Here is a 27,254-nt window from a genome sequence, read left to right as displayed (position 1 = left end):
CTTAACTGATTCCTGCCCCTCGCCTGACCAGGCCCTCGTTCTCAATTCATCATAGCAGCAGATACGATGAATTCTTGCTACCAGATTGGCAAACTACAGAATCTTGTTGAATCAAAGTTGTTGTCCAGCCCATATGAGGGTAGTTGTGTCATTAGTACATACTGCTGTCACAAACATGACAGAATCCAGGGTGGCTGGGCAGCTCTCCCTCAGGGCCTTCCTTCTGGTCCTGATTTGGGCTTTTCCCATCATGTAGCTACACTGGGGAGAGGGGAATAGGAATTGTGCAGGGGGATGACGACTGGCCCTGGAAGTGGGCTCTGTCCCATGAGCCAGGACTTGGTCTCTTGATCCTGTGTGACTACGAAGGAGGCTATGGAATGTTGCCTTCCTGTGTGCCCAGGGAGAGGAAACACAGTCTCCAGGCTCTCTGATGACAGCAGTCAGTAGCTGCACTGAGCAGGCCTGTCGGGAGAGGAGTGTTTTCCAGAATCGGGGTGCTCTGTCCATCCCTAAGCAAAGGGATGCTTTCATGGTCTTGCCACCCAGGCCTGGCCATATGTGAGCAAGTCCCCAACAGACCTTTCCCACTGGTTCAGCTGTTCACCTGGAGTAGCCAGACATCTCTTGTTCTTTTCCATTTAGCCCTCAATCTGATTGGTCCTCGAGCTGTGGATGTGCTGTCCGAGTTGTCCTATGCCCCTATGACTTCAGACCACTTCCCAAGTCTCTTTTGCAAGGTGGGTGAGAGTCAAGTTCTAGTTTTTAGGTGGGCAGGGAACGCTTCTTTTATAGAGATGCCAATTACATGTTCTTATGATGGCATTAAAACACACACAGCATGTTCCGATTTTTATTAAGCAGACAAATGACAGAATAAATTCATTTCTTTATGTTTTACCCTTCAAGGTCTCCTTATTTAATAAGCATTAGGATATCTTTGAAGTGGATTTAACTTCTTTGAATATCAGTTCTATATATTTATTTTCTATAGCAGATTAAAATCGTAAGTTACAGGATTATTGACACTCATGCCCCAGAAATGCCAGTCAGAGCTCCTTCTTTCCAGGCAGTACTTCCTCTTTCCATACCCAGAGTAACCACTGTGTATGTGGCATCTTCAGGTTAAGAAATGGTTTAGATAAATCTCTAAACCACTTACATAATTTTCTTATGTTGGCAACGATAGCTGAGTAAAACAAATTGTAACTGAACAAAAGAGATGGTAACTGAATACTCTCTAGCAAGAGGTTGATTAGAGATCCTAATAGACATTTTGTCAACCTGTGACAAGCAGCTTGGGGACTGTTACTGATATTCAAACCAAAGTTGGGATCTACCAACTAACTGATTGTAGTTTTCCTTTTTCTCCACGGCAGAGTGAGGGCAACAGAAAACTCACTGGGCCATTAGCAGGCTCCTTCACAGCACTTTCTGTGCTTCCCGAAGGAGTGATCCATATATGTGTCTAGAGAGGACCACTGGTGTTGGGCTTCCTGTGGACACTGCTTAGTGCCACCTGGAACCTAGCCCTTTATAGGCACAGCGATTAAATCAGAGCCCATTAGTTAACTGAGCTGCTCTGAACGTGTTTTGAACTTTAGAAGCCTGGTCTCTGACCCCAGGGTAGCAGGTGAACCGCGTTCTGTGGGTCTCAGGCATCTTTTGTGGGCAGGTGCCCAGGACTTCCCTGCCAAGTCCCCCAGAGAAGACAGTTGTCTTGTCTTCATTGCTCCCGACGCCCTTGACTAAAACAAATCTTCAGCAGGACTTTGCAAAAGAGTATTTCACGCTTGTCAAAGACTGCCTCTACTTCCCACCAGTAGCTTGGCTAGCACGCCTGAAATGGATATTCATGAGAGGAGACATTGTAAAGGCTGTGCTGCATCCCTAAGCACCTCAAAACCTGGAAACAGACCATTTTGAGGATGAAATTGTTTCATTCACGTGTCTTTCCTTTAGGGTCAAAGGGTTCAGAGCTAATGAGAGGGGTTTGCCTCGGGCATCCATTCCTTTAACAAACACTGAGTGCCCACTTCCCTTGAGGAGTTTCGGTGCTGACTGTCTCCCTTTGTTTCCACAGGAGATGAGTGTGGGCTATGCCAATGGCATCCGGGTGATGAGCATGACTCACACAGGAGAGCCGGGCTTCATGCTGTACATCCCCATAGAGGTGAGCAGCACAGACGGGTGCCAGGGGTGCGGGCTGTCCCCCACCTGCTCAGCACATCTGATTGGGCCTTAAAGAGATTTTCACATTTTAAACTAAGTTATTGACTTTTTTTGAATAGGTAACACATTCACATGATTTAAAGATAAATCCCAAAGTATTCAGTGCCACCCAACCAGTTCCTACCAACCACCATCAATGTTAGTTTTTTATATGTCATGCCAGACATTTTTGTGCATATGGAAACATATTCTTAACCCCATTTTAAAAGACATATTCTTTTAAAAGACATATTCTTAACCCCACTTTTAGAAACACGAAGAGAAGCATGTTGTTATTCATCTTGATTTTTTTTTTTAACAGTTTAGAGGTCTTTCTCTGTGAGTACCTAAAAAGAAAGAGCTTTCTCTTTCTTTTTTCCTTTCTTTTTTAACAGTGGTGTACTATTCCATCATACAGTTGATTCACAATTTATGTAACCAGTCTGGTACTAATAGACATTTATGTTGTTTTTAGTCCTTTGCAACGATAAAAACCTGCAGTGTGGAAGTGTCTTTTTCTTTACTGCACGTACCAACACGGAGTTGTCAGACTTTAGTCTGAGAGGTGCAAAATAGTTTGTCAGTGCAGTTTTAATTTCCCTTGTGTTTGAGACTGAGCTTTCAAAACCCATCGCCCTTCAAGTGAAATCCCATGTACAGGGCCTGCAGTTCTGCCTACCCTATCTCCACTTGTTCTTTTCTGATCACATCCGAATGTCTTCTCTGCCTCTCGCACCCCTTGCTAGTCTTTGAACATGCTAGACTGCTTCTGCCTCGGGCTTTACACTTGCTCTTCCGCTTCCCTTGGCGTGTCCTCCCAGATGGATGCTCCCAAGTTCACAGCCATAGCTGCTTCAGGTCTTGTTCACACGTCACCTTCTTGATGAGCCCCACCCCCAGTTCTGCCTATCTTCCTTCCCTGTTTTTTCCTCCATAGTGCTTACCCCGTGTCTAATAAAGTAGTTTGTTTATTTTGTTCAACAGATTACCCGTTTAAATGTAAGTTCCCTGAGGGCAGGGATATTAGTCTGTTTTAACTTTTATGTCCCCAGCACCTAGAGAAGAACTTGGCACACAGTAAATACTTAATACATGTTGCATGAATTAATGTTCTGGTCATATCCTTTGTCCGTTTTTGCATTGAGTAATTGGTCTTTTTGCCAATTTGTAGACATTCTCTGAATCAGACAGTCCTTGCTGTTGAGTTGTAAATTTTTTTCCAGTTTGCCATTTGTCTTTTGATTTGTTGTGTTTTTTGCCATGTAGAAGGATTTTTAAATTTTACTTTTTATTATGGAAAATGTTTCCTATGTTGCAGAAATTGTAAAAAAATTTTGTGTAGTTGATCACTTTTGTGGCTTCTAGAGTTTGTTACATAGAAGGGGGCTTCCCCACTCCAGGGTTATAAAATTTTTCCAGTTTTCTTCTGATGCTTTTATAGTTTGTGTTGTTGCTGTTTATAGGTTTATGGGGTTTTTATTAGTTTTTTTTTTAGTATTTAAATGCTCCATCCTTTCACAGTTCCTCTTGGTGTGCTTTATGAGATATGGATCAAATTATTTTTTTCCACGTGGATAATCAATTGATTTGAGACTCTATCTTTATCAGATACTAAATTCCTATATGTATTTGGATTTATTTCTTGACTGTTTTACTCTGTTCTATTGGACTATCTATTCATAGTCTAGATCACAATTATTAAATCTTTATTATATATTTTAACATTTGGAAGTGTTAGCTTCCTCATAGCTTGGAAAACTAGAAAAGAAAAACAATTCCTGTTTCCTTATTTTCCCTTGTAAACTATAATCATGTAGTTAAAACAACACCCTATTTTTGGGATTGTGTTATATTTATAAATTAGGGAGAATTGACATTCTTTTAATGTGTCTAATCTCACAAAGTATGCATTTTTTATTCAAGTTTTTGTGGTGACCTTCAGAGGTCTGTTGAAGTTTTCTTCATATAGATGTTCTACATTTCTTAAGTTTATTTGAATATTTTGTTGTTGCTGTTATGAATGGGAAGGGTGTCTTTGTTCCATTATCTTCAGGTGACTGTGATTTATGAAAGCTTTTTTCTATATATTAATTATTTAATGTAATTCCTTACTAAATTATTTTATTGTATTTTCAGTTGAGTCTCTGGAATTTCCAGGGTTCAACCTTACCATATACAAATAGTAAATTTTTCTTGTTAACATTTTTATTCCCACAGTTTCTCTGCCCAGTTGCGACAGGTAGCAGTGATCATAGGCATTAGTCACATTACTTATAATCTTAGGTTTTTAATTATTGAATAAAGCACATGTTTATCAGCCCATGAAATTCTATCTGCCTTTCCACACGGAAATATTATAACAGTATTAAGATGGAGCATTCGTGATTTAAGAAGAGTTGATACAAATGTAGCTGATGTATTTTGCTTGTACAGACAAATTCTGGAGTGCCATATGGTCATGCAGGTGTTATCACTTGGGTGACCATGTCATTGATTGGCCAAACTCCATCCTGAGGGGAGGCTCTGTGGCTCTAGCAGCTTCATTACTCAGAAGCCCTGGTTTCTGCCTTCTGATTTTCCATGAGTTCAAGAGGTACCTGGGTTCTTTTCAAGCTGGCTTTTGTCCTCAAGAAGCTTATACTTGTCTCTGAGATGTCTTCCAAAACATAGTGGCAGATGGCAGATTTTTGTTTTGTTCACATTAAATCCCCAGCAGTTAGTGAGAAAATCAGTAAATGTTAGGGACCCACTTTTCCCTTTGCTCTTCTCTTCTGGCCTAAGACTAGTCACCTGCTTTAAGTTTTTCCTCCTTTGCCTACCTCAAGTACAGAGTATTCAGCTTGAGACAGAAAAGTACCAAACCCACCAGAGATACTGGCTCTTACCAGTCTCCTTTCCCTACCAGTCTCCATTGGTCTACTGTCCCCACCTTTGCTAAACCAGGTGTTTTCACACATACAACACAGGCAGTGTTATATTCAATAGCTTTGATTCTCCTTTTCCACATTTAAAGTTTTCTTGACCACAGTGGTCTGTTCAGTAGATGCCTGATCAGCTGCAGTAGTGTAATTTATAGAGCAACATACATTGCCAGGATAAAAAATTATAATACCAATGAAGCTCAAATAACATCAACACTTTTTCGGCTTGTTTTTTCATTTTATTGAGATATAATTGACATACATCACTGCATAAGTTTAAAGTACACAAAATAATGGATTGACTTACATTGTGAAATGATTACTGCTGTTAGTTTAGTTAGTGTCTATCTCATGTAGATACAAAAACAAAAAGCGAATTTTTTTTTTTTTGCTTTGTGATGAGAACTCAGGATTTATTTACTCTCTTAACTTTCGTATGTATCATACAGCAGTGTTAGCTATAGTTATGTGGTACGTTACATTGTTAGTACTTATAACTGGAAGTTTGTATCTTTTGACCACTTTCCTCCAATCTTCCCCACCCTCTACTTTGGTAATCACAAATCTTTTTTACAAGTTTGTTGTTTTTCTTTTTTGATTCCACTTATAAGAGAGGTAATACAGTATTTTGTCTTTCTCTGACTTATTTCTGTTTTTTGTTATTCAGTTTTTAAAGCACACGGTGTAGTTTGTTGCTGGGCTTTAGACTTAACACTATGTTAAGATAGGGACTGCATCTTTTGCTTTCAATTTGGAAAACTTTCTGTTCATTTATTTGATACACGTTTTTGGAACGAAGAAAAGAACAATGTGAGAGGCCAGATGTCGTGGGACGTCAGTAGGACAGCGCTGCTTTCTGGCTCTTCTGTGACTCGTTCCGGGTCTTGTAAGATGTGTTATAATCTGTGTGAAAAATCAGATGTTGTACACACACATCTGGAATGACGTGTAACACGTTTCATAGCACGGGCCAGCGCGTAAGGGAAGGACAACGTTGGGGCTTTGGGGCAAGAGAACAAAGCCAGAGTGAGAACAAAGCTGGTAGAGGATGAGTGGGCTATTTAAGAAGCAGTTCTGAGATTGGTCATTTACTGGGTGGTAAGAGTGCTTTTCTGAGTGATTATTCAGTCATTGCCATATTCAGTACTTAGGTCACTCTCGTAGACATTTGGAGATGGATGCTGCTCTCATGGTGCCGAAGTCTGGATTAAGGGTGACCCCCCGTTCATTCCTCCTGGGCTGTAGCACTTTGGTTTGTTGAGGCTGAGACATCCTGAGAATTTCATGCAAACCCATCCCGGTTAACAGTGGCAGCCATCAGGCACTCCAGACACAGTCCATGTTGAAATTTGAAGGTCTGCTGCTTACCGACCTTTTGTCTCTCCTAGTATGCCCTGCATGTATACAATGAAGTAATGAGTGTCGGGCAGAAGTACGGAATCCGGAATGCTGGCTATTATGCTCTTCGTAGTCTCCGAATTGAGAAGTTTTTTGCCTTTTGGGGTCAGGATTTAAATACCCTCACCACGCCCCTGGAATGTGGACGCGAATCTCGGGTGAAATTAGAGAAGGTATGTGTCCGTCACTCAGCTTCCCAAGCAGGAAGTCTGCATTAGAACAGGAAGAAGAGCTGATGTGGAAGCAAAAGTGTAAACATACTGAGACCTCAGTGATGGCATCAGGTGAACAGTGACGATTAGGATGTCCTTAGAATGAAAAGTATCTATGGGATGAAACATCTTAATATGACACAACACTTGTTTTGAGCATTCTCTTCTCTTTTAGACTGAGTGCTTTCTGGGGAGTTTTTCTGAATTGATTATGGTGATACATTAGCATGCCACGATTATTTGTACCCTCAACTGCCTAATTTTTTGTTTCTTTTCAAAGTAATATATGAACATGTCTTTTAAAAAATCGTAGTTCAAGAGCATGTTCAGTGAAGTCTTTTTTCCATCTCTGAACCCACCCGTCTCCCCGCCACCTTTCGCGAGCATCAGTGTGTTGCAAACATATGAGTGTATAGTTCCCCTCCAGTTTTTTTAACCTAGATGGTTGGATATCACACACTTGCTATATTGCTCCTTGCTTTTTTCACTTAATATCAGTACAGAAAATCTACGGTATTCTTCAGCAATTACAAAAGTAATAAATACTCCTTTTGGAAAATATGGAAAAATATAAACAAGAAAATTGAAATCATAATGTATCTATTCAGATAATTACTGTTTTACTTTATCCTGCTCTTGTTTTGTACATATGCATATATAAACATGCACTGAATACAGATATATATATATATATGCATTGACTTTTTGTTGGGATTATATAGAAACATTGTTTTTCTAAAAATTCTAGCAAATATTTTTGAGTAGTAATTTTTCGTCCTAAATAGTTTTGTTCTGTGGTCTTGTGATGAAAATCTGTGTTTATAGAACAAAAAAGAAAAATGAGTACCTGTGTTGTTAGTCTCTGAAGTTGTCACTTTCCCCAAAGCCTGCAGGGCTGTGGGGGAAAAGCGTTGCACTCACTGTAGTGACACCAGGCGACCCTTCCCATTGTGCTGCTCATAGTGCTGCGAGCCAGAGCATAGACGCCGTCTGTGTTGCCTTTCTTTCCTAGGGGATGGATTTCATTGGTCGAGATGCCCTGCTGCAGCAGAAGCAGAACGGGGTGTATAAACGCCTCACTATGTTCATCCTGGACGACCACGACACAGACCTGGACCTCTGGCCATGGTGGGGAGAGCCCATTTACCGAAACGGGCAGTACGTTGGCAAGACCACCAGCAGTGCCTACAGCTACACCATGGAGCGCCACGTTTGCCTGGGCTTTGTGCACAATTTCTCTGAGGACACTGGGGAAGAGCAAGTGGTGACCCCAGATTTCATCAACCGGGGAGAGTATGAGATTGACATCGCAGGACACCGGTTCCAAGCCAAGGCCAAGCTCTACCCGGTCACCTCTCTCTACACCCATAAGCGCCGAAAGGATGACGTGGAGCTAAGTGACTTGCATGGGAAGTAATGCCAGGCAGTCCCTTCCTCCCCATCTTATCCTCTAAGAGCTTCTCTCCTGCTGAGCCCGTCCCTAACCGCTGTCCCATTTCGTATCTCCTGGATGTAATTTTAAACTTTGCCTTCTTTTAAACTTTCTGCTTTGCAACCTCTCTTGTCCTTCCATCTTCTCCTCGTCCCCTTTGCAGTTCCCCTTCTGTTGATACTCACTCTGGGCTGTTCATCCTGTCCTTCCACCACTCTGATTCCTGTGGTGACAGAAACATGCTCCTCTTGTGGAAGTGGCTTATGGTGACAGTCTGATTACAAATGCTGGTCTCGAGGTAAGGGAAGCTGGTGGTGTGCGGGCCCTCAGGGCAAGAGCTGGTCTCTGTGGGGCTCAGTCTTCTCGGAGACACCTGTTAATTTTGGTGGGTTGCTGTATGTTTGCTGCGGCGCTGTGGAACAGTCTGTGCCTTTCAGCCAGGCAGCCCATTCTCCTGCGCTGGGGTTGGCACCCTGATACCTCTAGCAAAACGATGACCATCTACCTCACTGATGGGAGGCATCACGTGGACGTTGTCTGGAGCAGAGATAAATCGTTAATCTGGCGCCACCCCCAGCCTCCCTGCCAAGCCGGGTCCCAGTTATCAGACCATAGGGCCAGAGCCACCTGCCTCGATTCTTCATCTCTTTTTAATCTCTATAATGAGGGGTTTTGTTGGTTTAGCTGAGTAAACCATGTTGCCTTTTGTGTTGCTTTTCCCAACTGAAATGGTCCGACCTGAGAAAGTACCACCACCAAACAATGCAGGGTTTTCTGTTAAAACAGTGCTGCTTTTCTTCCAGCTAGTCAAAGTTCCATCATCCCATCTTGATTTTCCTCATCAGTTCAGCCTCACCTATCCCTTCAGCAGGAGGCCCACTAGCTCAGCAAATGTCTCTCCCCCTTCAGAAAACGGGGGGTAGGGTAAGGCATTCCGTCCTGAGCGAGTGACCCATGCGGCTGCTTCTGGCACAGAACAGACAGACCCAGAGAATTCAGTGTGGAGGGCACATGTTATGTGAGCCTAGCAGACTTCTTTCCATCCTTTCTTTCCCCATTGAGCCATCTCTCCATATCCTCTGGAATAGAAACCTTGGGGCGCCCCTTGAGGGCTCTGCACAATTAAGTAGTGTCTCTGTTTTCCAAGGGAGAAATTCAGATACCCCAGGCTGTGCTTGCCAACTTAGCATTTACTTTTCCCTGACATGAGCTGCCCTAACCTGCTGTTAGATGTTTTAACTAAACTGTAGCCTTTGTCTTGGTATCTTAGAAGCAGTAGCTCTGATAGATCTATAAATATATTAAAGATCCTCTTACTTTATTAGAGCAGCTTAAAATTCTCAGGTGTTTGCCTGGTCTGGCCATCTCCGTTTACCCACTAAATCTGACTGGCTTGTTTTGTTCCAGACATTTCTTGCTATTTCCCCAGCCAGACCACACCTTCTTGATTACTGACTTCAGTGTCCACCTTTTTAGGAGATTTTAATTTATTAAGGGAGCAAGTGACTAGAACTGCTTGGGGGCCTTGCTATTTTGGTGCCGACGTACACTTAACTAGCTGACAGCACTTGCTCTCAAGGAGAGGAGGAAGGAGACGTGTGCCCAGCCCCGTGAAGGGCTCAGGGGAGCGGAGAGCGGGCCCTTGGCCAAGGCAGGTGTTGGAAGGAAACAGGATTTAGAGCTAAAGGTATCAGTGCTCTGCACGATTCCAAAGTCCTCTGTGTACGTGAAAATCTACTTGGGATCGAATCCAAAAGAAACTGTAGAGTTATAAATGTCACCTTGTCCATAGGTAGAGGTTATACCCAAGACTGTGGCAAGCTGGTACTCTTCTGAGGCTTCACTTGTTTATTTGGTGCCCTGAAGCACACTTACTTATCTTTTGGCACCTTAAAATCCATCCTGAAGTCTCTTGGCTCATTTGGATATAGGTAGTGTGAAATCTAGTAGTTTTCTGTTTGGTCTTAAATTTGAAGGGGTGACCTCTACCTCTAGCAAAATTGACAATCAAAACATCTGTGTGTCATTTCTGTCCTTTGGGCAGGAGGTCACATGTTTGCCTTGTGTGACAACTCACCTCTCCCTGGTTCTGGGCTCTTCGAAATGAGTGGCTGGACTTTAGTTTTATTTAGGTGGTTGGTACCTTTCTCTCTGAAATGATCTGTCGTCACCTCTTGTGTTCTCTTGGGCGAGGGGCTCTGCACACTTCTGTCATGTCAGCACATTCGACTGAAGCATCTCAACCCTAGAAGCAAAAAGTCCGAGTATGTTAGCCTCAAAGAGATGAAGGCCAGGGCTGCAGGCCTCCTGGGGGCCTCGTCCTCCCTGCAGATAACGCCTGAGCCCTGTCACGCACGCCTCGCGTAAGTCCTGTTTCCTGGCACTGCCATGCTCATCGGACACCACTGCGGCTTGCATCGGAAAGATTTCCCGTCCCCAGTAATGCCACTGAAGTCAGAGGCTCTAATCCAGAAAGTGTGAAGAGCAAACAGGGACAAAAACTACCTGCTTGGATAGTCTGTTTGATGCACATTCACTGCATGGGCCAGACATGCTCCAGCAGAGAAGTGAACACTACGTATCTGTAGAGTTCTTCTGGGGAGTCCCTGTACCCCCAAATGGGAGATGCCATTCAGGCTAACGACCCAAAGACCATTCGGCCCAGTGATTAACCCAGTTTCACTTTGGCCCAAAGGTCCCATTTCTGCACGAGGAGAGCACAGTCACTTTGGTTCCCATCAGGAGGAGGCATGAGGTCCCTGGATTCTATCTCCTTGTACAGAACAAGCATTTTACCTGCTTCCCTTCTCTCTTGGGCTGTTGTGTCCAAGAAAGGGACTAAAATGTAAAACGTGCTTCAGTCTTCTTCATTACCTACCTGCCTTTGCAGTGTTAACCTGCCCCCCGCCCCACCTATGTGGCAGGAATGATAGCAGCTTTCTAAAGTGGTTTTGTTTCACTGAAGAGATGACTCACCACCTGGATTTGGGGCTCTGGCTTATGGACACACCCTTCACCATCCTTTCAGAGCCTGAGGCAGATGAAAGGGAATATTCTCTGACCTGCGGTCTTGGCTCTGGCCCTAGAAGAACAATTGCACTGGCTTGCTGTCAGGGTAAGCTACAGGTTCATGTTTAGATTTTTTTGTTGCTTCTTGACCAATACTCAGCAAGGATCCTCTTTAGTATCTAAGAGATGTTTTGGTCAACAGTGCTTAATACTGAAAAATAACCTTTTGTTCATTTACTTTTTGCACCCCTCATCCCGCCCCCATACCTCATAAACTTTGATACAAGCAGCATTTTACCAACATGAGTTGGGGAAATTTTCATGTGAGTAAAGCATTTTCATCTCACACATCATTTGCAGACACATGGATTCAGGAGCAGCACAGCTGAGAGGAAGACATGGTAGATGAAGTTTAAGCGTGGTTTGGCATTAACCACGCTGGCCAGCAGTGAGCTGTGAACCACTGAGGGTGTCTGCCTGTCGGCGCCTCCCCGTCCGCCTCCACATCAGGTGCTCAGGTGTAAGGCTCCTTCACTGTCAGGAGGGGCTCACATTTGCAGTCCCGCATCACTACAAATGCACTATTTTTCAAGAGGACTGAGTATTTTTATATATCTTTGCCTTTGTCCATTAAACACCAGAGTTGTTCCTTGTATAATATGATTCTTGACTTCTCTCAGCAGAGTGTCGGCACTCCTTGGAGAATTACACATTTCTCATGGGCTGTTTTTCTCATGATATTTTTATCCTTTGCAAACCTCCTTCTGCCATCTCCTTTTTCTGTCTCTCAAGGACAGTAATTACTAGAGGTGGGGAGGATATTTTTAGCATCTCTTTCAAAAGATGTAAGCCAGGAATTCCTTTGCACACTGGAGCTCAGAGCACCTCTTTTCTCCACGCCAGGTTTCGTGCCTTACACTCCAGAATGTCACATGGTGGGTGGAGAGAGGAAGGACGAAAAAGAAAGTAACTCCATTTCAGTGTGAGGGTTCCATCACCCCGTATACCTTCTTCTTCCCCAGGATAAATGGGTGTGGGGTAGAAAGCTCCCACAGCTCGTTTCAATGAAGGGCTTCTAGCAGCACAGTTCCCACTTTACTCTGGTCAACTCTTGGGATGTATCGTAGAGCCACAGTAATTGTAACTCATTATCTGCATTTGTAAATGTGCAGTTCTGTTCAGCCCCTTCCTTTTTCTGTATCCAGTCAGCATGTGGTCCTGAAGATGTTCAGGCACTGAGGTAAATGGGATCTTTTCTCAAGAGCCCTGCTGGCTTTAGGCACACAGCCTAAAGCCTTTCTGCCCGCCATGAACACGGTATTAATATTGTGCACTGTGTTTCTATCAAGGCAGATTTCAATTCAGATTTTCTGTTCATGTGACTAGGTTTGTCAATGAATAAACAGACATTTGAATTACTCTTGCCGGTCTGCTTGTGAAATATTCTTAATACCTGTATAACTCGGTGTTTGTATTTGCCATCACAAAAAAGAAACATGATACATAAACCTGTTTATTGCTGTGCTGCCAAGTGTAAAACAGAACTTGGAAACTGAGATAAAGCATGTACAGGCATTATGCAGGTTGGCCTGGCTGGAGAGAGAAAGCCTCCGTTCCTCCTTCTGAAGTTACTATTGCTGTCATTGAATTTGACATCCTGCCTTACAACTGACTTCACTGTAAGAACCTGGGGCTTGACTTATCACTGACGTATCTGTGAGCCCATGTCAGTGAGGGAAATGGGAGTATGTGCCTTCTGGGTCACCTGTGGGGAGAGAAGGACGTTATCTGAGAGAAGCAGTCAGTGATATTTTACTACACTGAGCGCTTCCATTCACAAATTTACTCACTGGGCTTTACTCTGTTTTATCCAATTGTTTTTGAGCAACTACATCTGGGAACCTGTAGATAGGCTAATGTGTCTATAACAATCTCACCTTGCTTCTAAACTTCTTTTTTCCCCAATTTCATCATTGACTGACATTTGTTACAGCTGAAAGAGTACACAAAACATTCATCCTACAGGATCAGTGCCTAACTCTAAAAGAGGAGTTCCAAAACCATTTTGCACAATGACTTTTCAGGAATATAGGGAGAGTGTGAGGCAGCTTATTGGATCTTTCAGGAATACGTGAAGGTCTCGGGACAATTCACCAACTTCATGATCTCCAGAGTCTCCAATTCTGGCATCCTGCGCAGGAGGGAACTCAACAGGGGCTCTGAGCAACAGAAACGAACCCAAACGGAGTTCTCAGCTTCAGGGAATTAAAACACTTTCAACTCCTTATACTTTTCGATTCCCTCTCTTTTCATAAAATCTCTTGGAAGAGGTTTCCTAAGAAGAGCCAGCTCGGCTATTTATGAGAAAGCAGAAACCCTGGTGGAATTATGGGCATGCCTGTGGAGCTCTTGGCATGAAGATGAGAAAGAAGACACTCTTTAGAAAGGAAAGGAGCTATGGAAGAGCAAACACATGTGGCTGCAGATCCGAATCGGGGAGGGATCAGCACTCGGGCAAAAGCCCTTCCATGACACCCGAGAGCGATGCAGTGGGAGGGCAGGTCTCCTAGGCTGGAATAGCTGCAGAAGACAGGCGCTCAGCCTGCGGTAAAGGAAATCCTTCACCTGGGAGGAATCCGGGCACAGTGGTAACAGAAGACGCCAGACTGAAGCTGGCCGCCAGGCACATGGGCTTTCGTTACGCTATTTTCTCCACTTTGAAAAGTGTGAAATTTCCCTTAACAAAACGTTTATTTTTAAAAAGTCCATTAAGGGTGGGAATGAAACTCGTCATTACAGACCTTCCCATATCTTTTGAATTTGGAAGCGTGTGACTATATTAACTATTCAATAAATAAAATTATTATAAAATTGAGTAAAAGACCATACTGACAAAACAAGACTGCTTTCTAAAAATTTCTTCAGTCCTGTATGAAATGCTAGGAAAAGGTTTCCTCCCGGCCTAATTTTCAGCACTGATTTTAGGTGAACAAGCATTAAGCCAAAAGTCCGTTAACCAAGACCTAATCCCCGGAATTAGCCACCCAGTAACATGTCCTGAGATCAGGCAAACTCTGTAGCCGGCCCTCTGGAACCTCCACATGTGGCTGTTACAAAGATCCAATGAGCTGCTATTCCTGACAATGCTTTGGAAAAGGCAGCAGCAGCTTAGACAAATAAGGGCATCGTTGTGATTCTCTAGTTCACTCACCAAAGTGATCCCAGTCTTCCTGCAGGTTCTGAATCTCCAGCTGGTTCTTGCCCACAGTGAAAATGGGTTTTGGGGTCTTCTCAAAGCCTCCAGACAAGATGCCACCCTGCCAGTTCCGAATATAAATTCTTCCATCAGCATCCACAATAGCTGACAAGAGAAATGACAAGGGAGTGGGGAGTAGAAGAGAAAAACGGGGTTTCGAGGTACGCCAGCTTTCTAAGTGGACAGAAAAAAGCAAAGGGAAACCCCCACTGCTGGCTTTATGAACGAAACAGCATCCCACGAGCACACCTTTCCAGGTCACGGGCAGGCCCCTCCTCGCAGCCTTACAGGGCAGACTTTCTCTGATCGTCCCTAAGCCACCAGCTACCTAGAAGCTTTGACTAGGCCTCAGAACCAAACTACGTTAACTGCCACTGAGCCACGGAGAGCCTAAGAAAAGGTGGTACTGCCGAGCCCGTTCCAGGGACTACGACCTCCTGCAAAGTGCTACCAAACCCTCTCCCACCGCACTCGGGGTCACTGAATACCCCGAGTTTAAAGCTTACTTAGGTCGTTTCTATAATGTATAGCGTTCAAGTCAAAGACTCCAGGTTACCCTCTAAATATTCTCAATTTAGACCTCTGCTTGGGACTAAAATAGCTTGAAAGCAACACAAACACAAATAATTGCTTCAGTGAAACACCCGTTGTGGCCATCCTTTCACAAGAAAGGATGAACTGGGTTAGAACAGTTAGAATTGGGTCCACCTCCCTATAACGTGCCCTAGAAAAGACTCCCGGGAACAGTGTGTCCTTAGCAGAAAGCCTTCCTTTTCAGGGGACAGAACAGTGGCAGGGAAAGAAGGTTACAAACAAAGTGCAGGTCCTTACTTGGCGTGTTGCTCTGCAGAGGGGTCTCCAAGGGGCGAGTCAGAAGGTAGAAGTGTTCGCAGGCATGTAACGGGATACTGATCGGCTCCTCGTTGGACAGACCCAGTTCGTACGCCCACTACAGATAGACAGATGGATTTGTGGGGGGAAGAGGGACAGAGAGACAAATGAGCAAGTTCAGCCGCTTGAGAAAGTTTCATTGCAAGTGGCCTGTGTTGCTCTTGCTCCCGTGCTGGGTATGGGAAGCCAAGTTTCAGCCGGTTTTAGTTTAATTATTTGGATGGGCAGCACCACTGTACTTTTTAAACCATGAAACTTCCTTTCAGGGCAAAGGAAGACGGATTCACCAGCCAGTAAAAGGAGCTCATGCGGAGCCAATGAGGCCTCTTAACAAAATGCCTGGCTCAACTACCAACCCCAAATACCCCTCAATCCTAAATGAACTTCCCACGACACAAAGTATTCTTAGGACACCTAAGACTGTAGAGTGGATGGAAGGGATCAATTTGCCTTAAGAGTAGAAGCAGCTCAGTGTTCTGGAAAGTGAATCCACGTACCTGAGACAGTGAAATACCCTAATACTTTGCTAGGCTGTAGAATGCAATGAAACACCACCGAGAGAGCCAATGCCAGGGATTTGTGTCAATGCCCCCGACAGGAGAGCACCCCGTCCCCAGGGTGGACGAAGGAAAGGGTCACCGCGGCCTATCTGAGGAGGAGTCCAGTGTCTGCTTGGGAATACAAGAACTCGGGGTCTGCCAGTCCACACAAGGAACAGTGTGGTCCTTGCCTTCTGTTTGCTTGTCACTATATAATTTTTAAGTCTCTATACCAAAAAACCCCCGAGTTAAAAGTTAGATGACAAATCCAGTGTCTCCCAAGTGACTCCATATGCTGAATCCTGGATTCAGGATGTGAATTCAGGTGTGATCCTGGATTCCTCCCTTTCTCTCATCTCCTCTCTCCAGTCAATCATCAAGGCCTAACAGTTCTACACTCGAAATTCCCATTAGGCCTATAGCCCCCTCCATCCCCACCGCCGTTACCTGAGGACCGGGCCCCATCCCTTCCCACTCAGATGACTGCAGAAGCTTCCTGACAGGGCTCCAGCCTCGACTCTGCACACCCTTCTCCTCATACCCCCCACTCTTTACACAGCCGTCTGAGCAAGTCTTCTAAAATGAAGATCCTATTTCAAGTGCCGGCTTAAAACCTTTCAATGACCTTCTGATGCCTTCAGGAAAAAGTCAAACTCCTTAATATGATCTGCAAGATCCTTCACGATCTGGCTCATTTTTTATCTCTGGGCTCATTTCTCTTCTCTCACACTCTAATCAAGCCAGATTGAACCACTTGTAATTCCTGGAACATGTCAGGCATGAACTGTCTCTTTCACCTCCAGGATTTGTGCACACTGTTCCTCCTGACATAGTTCCTGCCAGCATTACCCTGATAACAAAACCAGACAAAGACACCACAGAAAAAAAATTAAAGGCCAATATCCCTGATAAACATAGATGAAAATTTCATCAACAAAATATTAGCAAGTCAAATTCAGCAATACATTAGAAAGATTCTACACCATGATCAAGTGGGATTTATTTCTGGGACACAAGGCTGGTTCTATGTCCACAAATCAGTTAATGTAATACATAAACAAAATGAAGGATTAAAATCATATGATCATATCAACAGATGCAGAAAAGCATTTGACACAATCCAACATCCATTTATGATATAAACTCTCAGCAGAGTGGGGATAGAGGGAACATATCTCAACATCATAAAGGCTATATATAACAAACCCACAGCTTACATCATACTCAAGGGTGAAAAGCTGAAAGCTTTTCCTTTAAAATCAGGAACAAGACAAGGGTGTCCACATAATCAACACAGTTGGAATTTCTAGCTAAAGCAATCAGATAAGAAATAAAAGGCATCCAAACTGGAAAGGAAGAAGTAAAACTGTCATTATTTGCAGATGACATGATACAATTTATAGAGAACACTAAAAATTCCACCAAAAACTATTAGAATAAATGAATTCATTAAAGCAGGATACAAAATTAATATTCAGAAATCAGCTGCAATTTTATACATGAATAATGAACTGTCAGAAAAATTAAGAAAACAATCCCATTTACAATTACATAAAAATATTAAGATTCCTAGGAATAAATTTAACCAAGGAAGTAAAAGACCTGTACTCAGAAAACTGTAAGACAATGAAGAAAGAAACTGAAGAAGATAAAAATATATGGAAGCATATACCGTCTTCACAGAAAGTAAGAATTAACATTGTTAAAGTGTCCATGCTACCCAAAGTAATCTATAAACTCAATGGAATCCCTATTAAAATACCAAAGGCATTTTTCACAGAACTGGAACAAAGAATCCTAAAATTTACATGGAACCACAAAAGACCCCGAATAGCCATAGCAATCTTGAGAAAGAAGAACAAAGTTGGAGGTATCATGATACGTGATATGAAACTGTCTGTCCAAGGCTGTATTAATCAAAAGAGCATGCTAACTGGTATTAAAACAGACACATAGTCCAATGGAACAAAATAGAAAGCACAGAAATAAACCCTGTATGGCTAATTAATCTATGACAATGGAGGCAAGACTACACAGTGGGGTAAAGACAGTCTCTTCAATAAATGATATTGGGAAAACTGGGCAGACACATGCGAAGAATGAAACTGGATCACTTTCTTACACCGTATACAAAAATAAACGCAAAATGGATTAAAGACTTGAATGTAATGCCCGAAACAATAAAATTCCTAGAACAAAACATAGGCAGTCAACTCTTTAACATCACTCTTAGTAATATGTTTTTGGATGTTTCCTCAGACAAGTGAAACAAGAGTAAACAAATGGGACTACATAAAACTAAAAAGTTTTTGCACAGCAAAGGAACCATCAACCACACTAAAAAATAACCTACTGAATGGGAGAAGATATTAGCCAATGATACATCTGATAAGGGGTTAATATGCAACATATATAAGGAACTCACAGAACTTAACACCAAAAAAACTGAAACAATCTCAAAAAATTGGCAGAAACCCACAGACATTTCTCCAAAGAGGACACACAGGCCAATAGACACGTGAAAAAATGCTCAACATCGCAGAAATGCAAATTAAAACCACAATAAGATATCACATCATACCTGTCAGAATGGCTATCATCAATAAATCAACAAACAACAAATATTGGCGAGGACGTGGAGAAAACTCTTGTGCATTGTTGATGGGATTGTAAATTGGTGCAGCCACTGTGGAAAACAGTATGGAGGCTCCTCCAAAATCCAAAACGCTAACTCATAAAGACATGTACTCCCCTACATTCACTACAACATTGTTTATAATAGCCAATATATGGAAGCCACCTAAGTGTCCACTGAGACACGAATGGGTAAAGAGGATGTGGTACATATATACAATGGAATATCACTCAGCCATAAAAAAGAATGAAATCTTGCCATTTGTGACATGGATGGACCTTGAGGATATTATGCTAATTAACATAAGTCAGACAGAGAAACACAAATACCACATGATTTCATTTATATGTGGTATCTAAAAATCAAAATAAATGAACAAAACAGACACTCATATACAGAGAACTGACGGTTGCCAGATGGGAAGTTTGGGGGGAATAGACGAAAAAGGTGAAGAGATTAAGAATTATGTACAAATATCCAGTTATGAAAACAGTGACAGAGGGGCGGCCAGATGGCTCAGTTGGTTAGAGCGCAGAGCACAGCTCTCAACAACAAGGTTGCCGGTTCAATTCCCACATGGGATGGTGGGCTGCGCCCCCTGCAACTAAGAATGAAAAACAGCGACTGGACTTGGAGCTGCGCTGCGCCCTCCACAACTAGATTGAAGGGCAATGACTTGTAGCTGATGGGCCCTGGAGAAACACACTGTTCCCCAATAAAAATTATAAAAACAAAAACAGTCACAGAGATGTAAAGTACAGCATGGGAATATAGTCAATAATATTGTAATAACTATGTATGGTGTCAGATGGGTACTAGACTTATTCATAAGTTATATAAATGTCTAATCACTATGTTGTGCACCTGAAACTAATACAATAATGTCAACTGTAATTGAAAACATTTTTTAATTAAAAATAAACCAGATGAGTACACACAGGGTAACTTTGAGAACGGAACCACAAGGTACATCCCCTAGTAGGAAAAAGGGAATTGCAAAGGTGACAGAAAAAACATAGTAACAGGTGAATTTCAAGATGTTAAATGCCCAAGACGTTAAGAACCAAGAAGAGGATTTTTGACCTTGTGTTCATCATAACATTCAAACAGCCAGTGAAGAGTGAGGAAAAAGAAAAAAAAAATTCAAAGTGGAGGCAAACAATGAAGGAAAGGAAAGAACCAGGGTCTATTCTAGTAGCTTCAGCAGCAAAACCAAGCCAGTAGAGAAGAAACTGAAGACGTGAAAGACAAAGACCACACATAACCTGGTTCAAAATAAATTACATTTCTAAAAAATAAGACGATTGTATAATATTTTCTGCTACCTAAGAAGAGTAAGTTCTGCTGAACAAGCTCAATACTCGGCGGGTTATGCTCAGATCTGCTGACACCACCGCCGCCGCCAGGACAGCGCGGACACACTCGCAGTTGTTCCTCTGTATCGTCCAGCCTTGTGTACAAAAGGGCTGCTGGACCCAAGGAAGACAGGGCGAGAAGAGATGGATTAAGAGAACACTTCCCGCACCTGCCGGGGCGTAAGACCCACCTGGGACACCTCTCCTGAAATGCAACATTCCCAGGCTCCCTTTCTGGAGATTCTGATCCTGCTGTATTTTTCAACAAGTGCACCGGGTGATCAGGCAAGTTTTAAAAATTATTATAAATCCCTAGCACTGGAAAAGTGCCCTTGGGCCGGGCTCCCGCCTCGTCCCCCCAAACACACACAAGAGCATCGCCGCATGTCATGCTTACACGCAAGTCCAAAGCGGACTTGAAGATTCCTGAATGAAATCTGAGTGTCATTCACGTCAGACCCAAAGGGACAAACATCAAGAAGAAAGCTCACTGCCCCAGCCTAGATTTTTCCAGGTAACTTCACTCTGCAGCAGTCTTACTAGTTAGAAAAGCACGTTTCAACGCGGGAAAACAACTGCGCCTACAGAGGAGGAGCGGGCTGGACAAGCCTCGTCTGTACTGCGGGGCAGTGCCAGCCGAGGTGGGGAGCTAGAAGCTAGGTCACCCGGCCGCCTGGGCTTCCGAGCTGAGCGGCGGACGCCTGGAGACCCGGCCCGGGGCGCGGCAGCCCGGCACGAGGATTCCCGAGGCCCGGACAACCTCCGCCGGACAGGACACAGCCGCAGAGGCGGAGGGAGACCAAGCGGACCCACCTCGGCCCGGGTCGCCGGAGTCCTGGCGCCAGGACGCGCCCTCCCGAGGGAACCGGGCAGACCCGACGGGAACGACGGACAGCCGGGTCCACCCCTGAGCGAGACCAAAGTGGAAAGAGGGAAAGCTGCGGGTCCCGAGGCGCTAAGGCCCGCGCGGACCGGAGGCCAGAGCGGCCCCACAGCTGTCGCCTTACCTCATGGGCCCCCACCGGCTGCGCGCTCGGCACTAGCGGGTACAAGCCGGGCAGCCGCCACAACAGTTGCCAGGGTTGCCGGGGGCCGTAAGGGGGGGCCCACAGGGAATGACAAGGGGCGGGGCGGAGAGGGTACAGAGTTCCAGGGAAGCGGGGACCGCGACCTTCCGCGCTTTACGGCCACCGAGCGAGCGTACGGCGGCCACTGGTCTCCTTCGCGCACGCGCGCGCCGTGACGTTACGCTGCAGCCCCGCCCCTGCTCGTGAGGCTTGTTTGGGTCTCGCTTTGTCCCTCCTTTGCCTCCGCCAAGGTGAAGGCGATTTGGAGGCTTGGCCTCTCAAGGCCTCTTTAAACCCGGGCTAATTTCTGCAAGTACAGACGGGTCTTCCGAGATGGGCGGCATCCCCGCTGAAATGTGGGGAGCGCGGAGGTTCTCTCTACCCGTGAGGCGCGTTTCCGGGGCTGGCCCCCTGTGTGTGCGCAGCCCAAACCTGCTCTAGTCCAGAGCGTTGAAAGGCTTCTTGGACTGACAGTCGCTTTGTTTCTTGGAAACCGTTGGGATCCTCCTGGGCGAGGCTCTGGCAGAGCGGACTGGAATCTGGTCTGCTGTCCCGGCTCGACCTGGGAGGCAGGGTTAGAGGACCTGAGTTCCGACCGGATCTTACTCTGCGCCTTTCTAGCTTTTCTGGACCAGGGGAAGAGGAATCATTCACTCCCTCATCTGAGAAGTCCATCATCCACCGCCCCCTTTCTATCACATCGCCCTGTTTCCTTTCCCGTATAGAACGCACACTGTGTAGAGTATTTGCTTGTTGATGGCCTTCCCCACTGGTTGCAAGCTCCGCCCTCTCACTGCCGAACCTCACTCTAATGCAGGGCTGTATTCGCAGCACTTAGGACACTGGCACATCGTCCAGTCCATCTTTCTTTGAACGGAAAGCAATCTAATGGTACAGCCGCCCCTGCGTGTTGGGCCACACTCTCCAGTTCCCATTCTTTGTATTGAAGCCCATCCCACCCCACAAGCCAATCTTATTTTATTGATGGCCTCTTGTGGCCAGGCTCTGCTAGGTGATGGGATTCAGCAGTGCAAAAGAATGGCCTTCTGCCTTTAGGGAGTGGAAATATAACGCCAGGGACCCCGTCACCATGCCAGGCCACAACCTGCATTCTTTATATACCACACAGTCACCAATTAACTCCACAAAGCAGCCAACCATGAGGTCTGGCTGCCTGAGAACAAAAACTCTGCCACTGTGCTTCATGAAAGTTCAAGCCGTTCTGGGTTTCTGTCCTAGATAAATGCTGTAATATTTTAGCTAAAGGCTTAAAGCCTGGGGTCGCCTACCTGCCAAACAAGAAGGACTAGACAAACGCATCTGTGGTATATTCTTGGGGGAACTTTTCCTGATGCAGCTATTTCCCAGATGTGGCAATTTCAGGAGAAAAACGTCACATTTTGTTTTAAAGATTTTATTGGGGTAGGGGAACAGGACTTTATTGGGGAACAGTGTGTACTTCCAGGATTTTTTCCATGTCAAGTTGTCCTTTCAATCTTAGTTGGAGGGCACAGCCTAGCTCCAGGTCCATTTGTCATTGTTAGTTGCAGGGGGCACAGCCCACCATCCCTTGTGGGAGTCAAGCCAGCAACCTTGTGGTTGAGAGCCCACTGACCCATGTGGGAATCGAACCGGCAGCCTTTGGCGTTAGGAGCACGGAGATCCAAACACCTGAGCCACGGAGCCGGCTCCCTTCACAACATTTTTTTGATGAGCCATCTGCCTCAAACCATCACCAGCCATGAATTTGGGAGAAACCTAGTTGTGTGTATGAAATGGTGGATGAAATAAAGTGATATTTAATACATTAATTACATTCTGTTTACACGCAGTAAGTAGTGAAGTAAGTATATAGCTTTATATAGATTTCTGCCTGCTTCCTCACTCATCACTATTTTTGGCCTCCACTTTAAAATGCTAAGTACTAAAGCTTCTTTCATTGTCAATGTTGACTTGTACTTTGTATGTTCTCATTATGACCAATGCACTATTTTAAGAGGATTTAGTATGCTTATGCATTTGACTTTTTTCCCATAAAATGTCAGTTATTCCTTGTGAGATTCTAGATTTCTCATAACATCCTTTGAAAAATTACAGTTTTCATGGCCCATTTTTCTCATGATATTTAGATGCGGCTATTTTTATCCTTTGCAAACCTTCTTCTGCCATCTCCTTTTTCTGTCTCTCAAGGACAGTAATTACGAGAGGTGGGGAGGATATTTTTAGCATCTCTTTCAAAAGATGTAAGCCAGGAATTCCTTTGCACACTGGAGCTCAGAGCACCTCTTTTCTCCACGCCAGGTTTCGTGCCTTACACTCCAGAATGTCACATGGTGGGTGGAGAGAGGAAGGACGAAAAAGAAAGTAACTCCATTTCAGTGTGAGGGTTCCATCACCCCGTATACCTTCTTCTTCCCCAGGACAAATGGGTGTGGGGTAGAAAGCTCCCACAGCTCGTTTCAATGAAGGGCTTCTAGCAGCACAGTTCCCACTTTACTCTGGTCAACTCTTGGGATGTATCGTAGAGCCACAGTAATTGTAACTCATTATCTGCATTTGTAAATGTGCAGTTCTGTTCAGCCCCTTCCTTTTTCTGTATCCAGTCAGCATGTGGTCCTGAAGATGTTCAGGCACTGAGGTAAATGGGATCTTTTCTCAAGAGCCCTGCTGGCTTTAGGCACACAGCCTAAAGCCTTTCTGCCCGCCATGAACACGGTATTAATATTGTGCACTGTGTTTCTATCAAGGCAGATTTCAATTCAGATTTTCTGTTCATGTGACTAGGTTTGTCAATGAATAAACAGACATTTGAATTACTCTTGCCGGTCTGCTTGTGAAATATTCTTAATACCTGTATAACTCGGTGTATGTATTTGCCATCACAAAAAAGAAACATGATACATAAACCTGTTTATTGCTGTGCTGCCAAGTGTAAAACAGAACTTGGAAACTGAGATAAAGCATGTACAGGCATTATGCAGGTTGGCCTGGCTGGAGAGAGAAAGCCTCCGTTCCTCCTTCTGAAGTTACTATTGCTGTCATTGAATTTGACATCCTGCTGTGCCAGAGGAACGTCTTATGTCTCAAACTTTTGGAATGTTAAAACTGGGCGAAATAACCTTTGGACTGGGGTTAAGCAACCCTGTTTTCCCACAGAACTATTTGCAAAGATAATAAGAAAGCAATTATTACAACTACTGGAAAATTTAAAACATTGTTTAGAGTTAACATCACTATGTTATGTTATCTGCACCAATAGAAATATCTTTTTTCTATTGATGTAATTGTTCCCCTTCCCCTTCTCATAAACACCCATTGCCTTTGTCTCCTAATTGGAACACTATTTGAGGTTCTGCCTGAATGAGTGTGTCCCAAATTCTTATTCTTATTGTTATCAAATAAGCGCTTGTTGCCTATCAGTTTGAAAGGCCTTTTTATTTTTAGGTTATCAAATGAATTGGAGAAAATGGAGAGCAAACCTCTGTTTGCCCATCTGTGAAATAGGGCTAATGCTGTAGTTATCTCGGTGATCAGATGTGATTCATTTACTGCCTTTGGTCATATTAACTAACCAATAGGTGGCGCTGTTGCACATGAATTGAGGTTACTGGGTGCACAGGGCCCCTCATAAGGAGTGCACTATGAAAGGATTAAATAGAAACCTACATTAGACTAATAAAATTTATCCTTGAGAGGTGATAACCCAGCGTGGCCCCTGTGGCACAGAAAGGTCTAAGAAGAGGCTCCTTTGGTGCAACCTTGAAAAGAGGGAGGTGACTTTCCCTCCCACTATGGTACCAAGTGTAAAGGCTCTGTGGAGTTAGGGACCCTCAGACACTTGGATCTGCGGCATATTTGGACTCAAGCCCCTCAGAGTCTGAGAAGAAAGGGTTTGTCACAGTTGGCCAAGAGCATGACTTTGGAGCTGACCTGGCCTAGGCTGAATGCCAGCATGCAAGTGTTCACGTATTCTCTACTGACTTGCAAGATGATTTGGTTCTCACATCACACACATCATTTCCCCCACTTGCCACCTATTTTTTTAACTTGCTTTTTATTTTCCTTTTTTGATTAAATCATTATTATTTGAGTTACATTGTTTGAGTTTATAAAAACTATTCTCAGCTGAGCCATGTCATGCATTATAATCATATTTCCTTTTTCATATTTTTAAAGATTTCCAATATACTGCCAAGTTACAAGAATTTTACAGTGAACACCCAAATACCTAATGCTAGATTCTACCATTTTACTGAACATCTTTATCACATCTTTATTCATCTGTTCATCCTTATATCCATTCATTAATCTATCTTGGTTTTGGTACATTTCAAGGTATATTGTGGACATCAGTACATTTCACCCTAAATACTTATAGTAGCTTTGGTTTTGGTATCAGTGTACTGCTGGACTCATAAAATGACTTGGTTAGTGTTTCCTACGTTTGCTTGTGTTTGTTTCTTAAATTTTTTTTGTTTGTTTTTTATTGGGGAATATTGGGAACAGCGTGTTTCTCCAAGGCCTATCAGCTCCAAGTCGTGGTCCTTCAATCTAGTTGTGGAGGGTACAGCTCAGCCCCAAGTCCAATCACATTTTTCAATCTTTAGTTGCAGGGGGCGCAGCCCACTATCCCATGTAGGAATCAAACCAGCAACCTTGTTGTTAAGAGCTCTCGCTCTAACCAACTGAGCCATCCGGCCGCCTCTCTGGAAGCTCAGCAGTAGCTCATTGTCTTCAATCTAGTTGTGGAGGGCACAGCTCACTGGCCCTTGTGGGAACAGAACCGGCAATGCTGTTGCTCAGAGCTCGCACTCTAACCAACTGAGAGCCATCTGGCCGCCCTAAAAGAAAATTTTAAATTGTACAATCATGGTTATAGCAACTTTATTGATAATACACAAAAGCTTAAAACAACCCAAATGTCCATCAATAGGAGAATGAACATATAATGAAATACTACCAGCAGTGAAAAACAAGAACAAAAAAAATAACCTACTGATATAGACAACATGCATGAATCTCACAGACATTATGTGAAGCAAAGGAATCCAGGCCCCAAAGTGTGCATATTCTATGAATCTATTTCTATGAAATTTGAAACAAATAAAACTAATATCTGACTAATATTCTGACAGAAATCAGAATAGAGTTTGCTTATTGGGGAAATTTGCCTTGCAAGAAAGGGGATGCCCATTCTCAAAACCAACCCCGACCACTCAGCAGGTTCCTCTAAAACAGCTGGACCAGGAGGAAATGCCATGTAAACCAAGGTGCAATGCCCTGGTGAAGGAGTCCAGCATAGGGTGTCATCCCTGCTTTACACTGAGGCCCAGGGGTGGAAGTGACAATCCTAGGGACATACAGAGCATCTGGGTGAGAACCTAAGCCCTCAGATATCTAGTTTGTGATTTATCTACTCAGCTGCTCTTCTTCTGGCTCCGGAAGCTGGGCTCGCTCTGACCTCCTCTTACAGTGAGCCAGGGCCCCTCAAAAGTTGTTCCACCCCAGGCCCCCAAATGTATTTTCCTCCCACCTGTCCCAAGTACCTGGCACTGTGCTATATGGGAAAACTAGCCATGTTTACCTTCGAAGCCCAGAAGCAGGAAACGGGTCTTTTGTTAACAGGATAGAGCTGGGCTGTGGAAATTGAACTCAAAAGGCCATGATGTGACTTAAAGCAGTTAGGCACCAGTGTCCGGGAATGTGAAGACCCTGGATTAGCTGGCATGAACCATGTGCTCACTGGGTGAGCTTGGGCAAGTCCCTTAGGCACACTGAGCCACGCTTCCTCGTCTACAAAATGAGTACTACATCTGCTACTGTACAGGGTTGTTGCAACAATTAAATGCACTCACATAGGTGAACGTGCTTTGTAAGCTCCACAGAAAAAACTCGCTATTATTAAGCATTGATGGGATCCAGACGGGATAAGCTAAAGGTTGTCTGGTCATACGTTTGAGAGAGGAGAAACTCCTGAGTCCCTGGGTATTATGGGGAGACTGGCAACCCCAGGCTGGCTTAGGGGTCCTTATGCCTGGCCCCGTCTCCACTCCCCAGTGCCCTAGATGATATCCATGTTCTATCAGTGTTTCCCCCAGAAAACAAAGCCCACTTGCATCTCAGCAGAGCTCCCAGGGAGCTGACACCTGGCTCTGACAGGATGCCCGCCTAGGGGTCAGCAGTAGCACAAACTCTAGAAGGAGGAAAGAGTTGGCTTGCAAGGCTGTCCTTTGGCATGGCTGAATAACCTTTGATCTGCCCTGAGAGGTATGTAGTCATTTGCCTGTGGCCTGCAGGATAGCCTTTTATTTTCTAAAAGGCTGTGAGC

At 44.1% G+C, this 27,254-nt stretch overlaps 1 protein-coding gene and 1 long non-coding RNA gene across 13 annotated transcripts in view; one reads left to right on the top strand and one right to left on the bottom strand.

The window, feature by feature from the left end:
- The window catches only part of PDPR (pyruvate dehydrogenase phosphatase regulatory subunit), a 33,636-nt gene extending 22,161 nt beyond the window's left edge, over positions 1–11,475 (top strand). For all 4 annotated transcript variants that reach the window (XM_033128658.1, XM_033128660.1, XM_033128659.1 and 1 more), the window contains 4 exons: positions 646–740; positions 2,084–2,173; positions 6,521–6,703; positions 7,755–11,475. In XM_033128658.1, the coding sequence (XP_032984549.1) occupies positions 646–740; positions 2,084–2,173; positions 6,521–6,703; positions 7,755–8,159 (773 nt within the window). In that variant the 3' untranslated portion in view covers positions 8,160–11,475. The remainder of the gene's footprint in view (positions 1–645; positions 741–2,083; positions 2,174–6,520; positions 6,704–7,754) is intronic.
- LOC117035055 (uncharacterized) lies at positions 5,338–20,983 on the bottom strand. 9 transcript variants are annotated; one of them, XR_004425167.1, is made up of 7 exons: positions 20,867–20,983; positions 15,271–15,388; positions 14,395–14,544; positions 10,252–10,419; positions 8,360–8,711; positions 7,590–7,750; positions 6,606–6,739 (listed from the first exon to the last, which is right to left on the bottom strand). It is a non-coding gene; the product is annotated as an uncharacterized LOC117035055 (long non-coding RNA). The 9 variants fall into 9 exon arrangements; XR_004425169.1 differs by lacking the exon at positions 6,606–6,739 and adding an exon at positions 5,338–6,526 and having other exon boundaries at positions 8,360–10,419; XR_004425164.1 differs by having other exon boundaries at positions 8,360–12,948.
- Between the last annotated feature and the right edge of the window lie 6,271 nt (positions 20,984–27,254).

The sequence above is a fragment of the Rhinolophus ferrumequinum genome, chromosome 15 (genome assembly GCF_004115265.2).
Source record: "Rhinolophus ferrumequinum isolate MPI-CBG mRhiFer1 chromosome 15, mRhiFer1_v1.p, whole genome shotgun sequence".
Lineage (NCBI taxonomy): Eukaryota > Metazoa > Chordata > Mammalia > Chiroptera > Rhinolophidae > Rhinolophus > Rhinolophus ferrumequinum.
The sequence above is the reverse complement of the archived record's forward strand: the minus strand, read 5'-3'. Positions and strand labels throughout refer to the sequence as shown.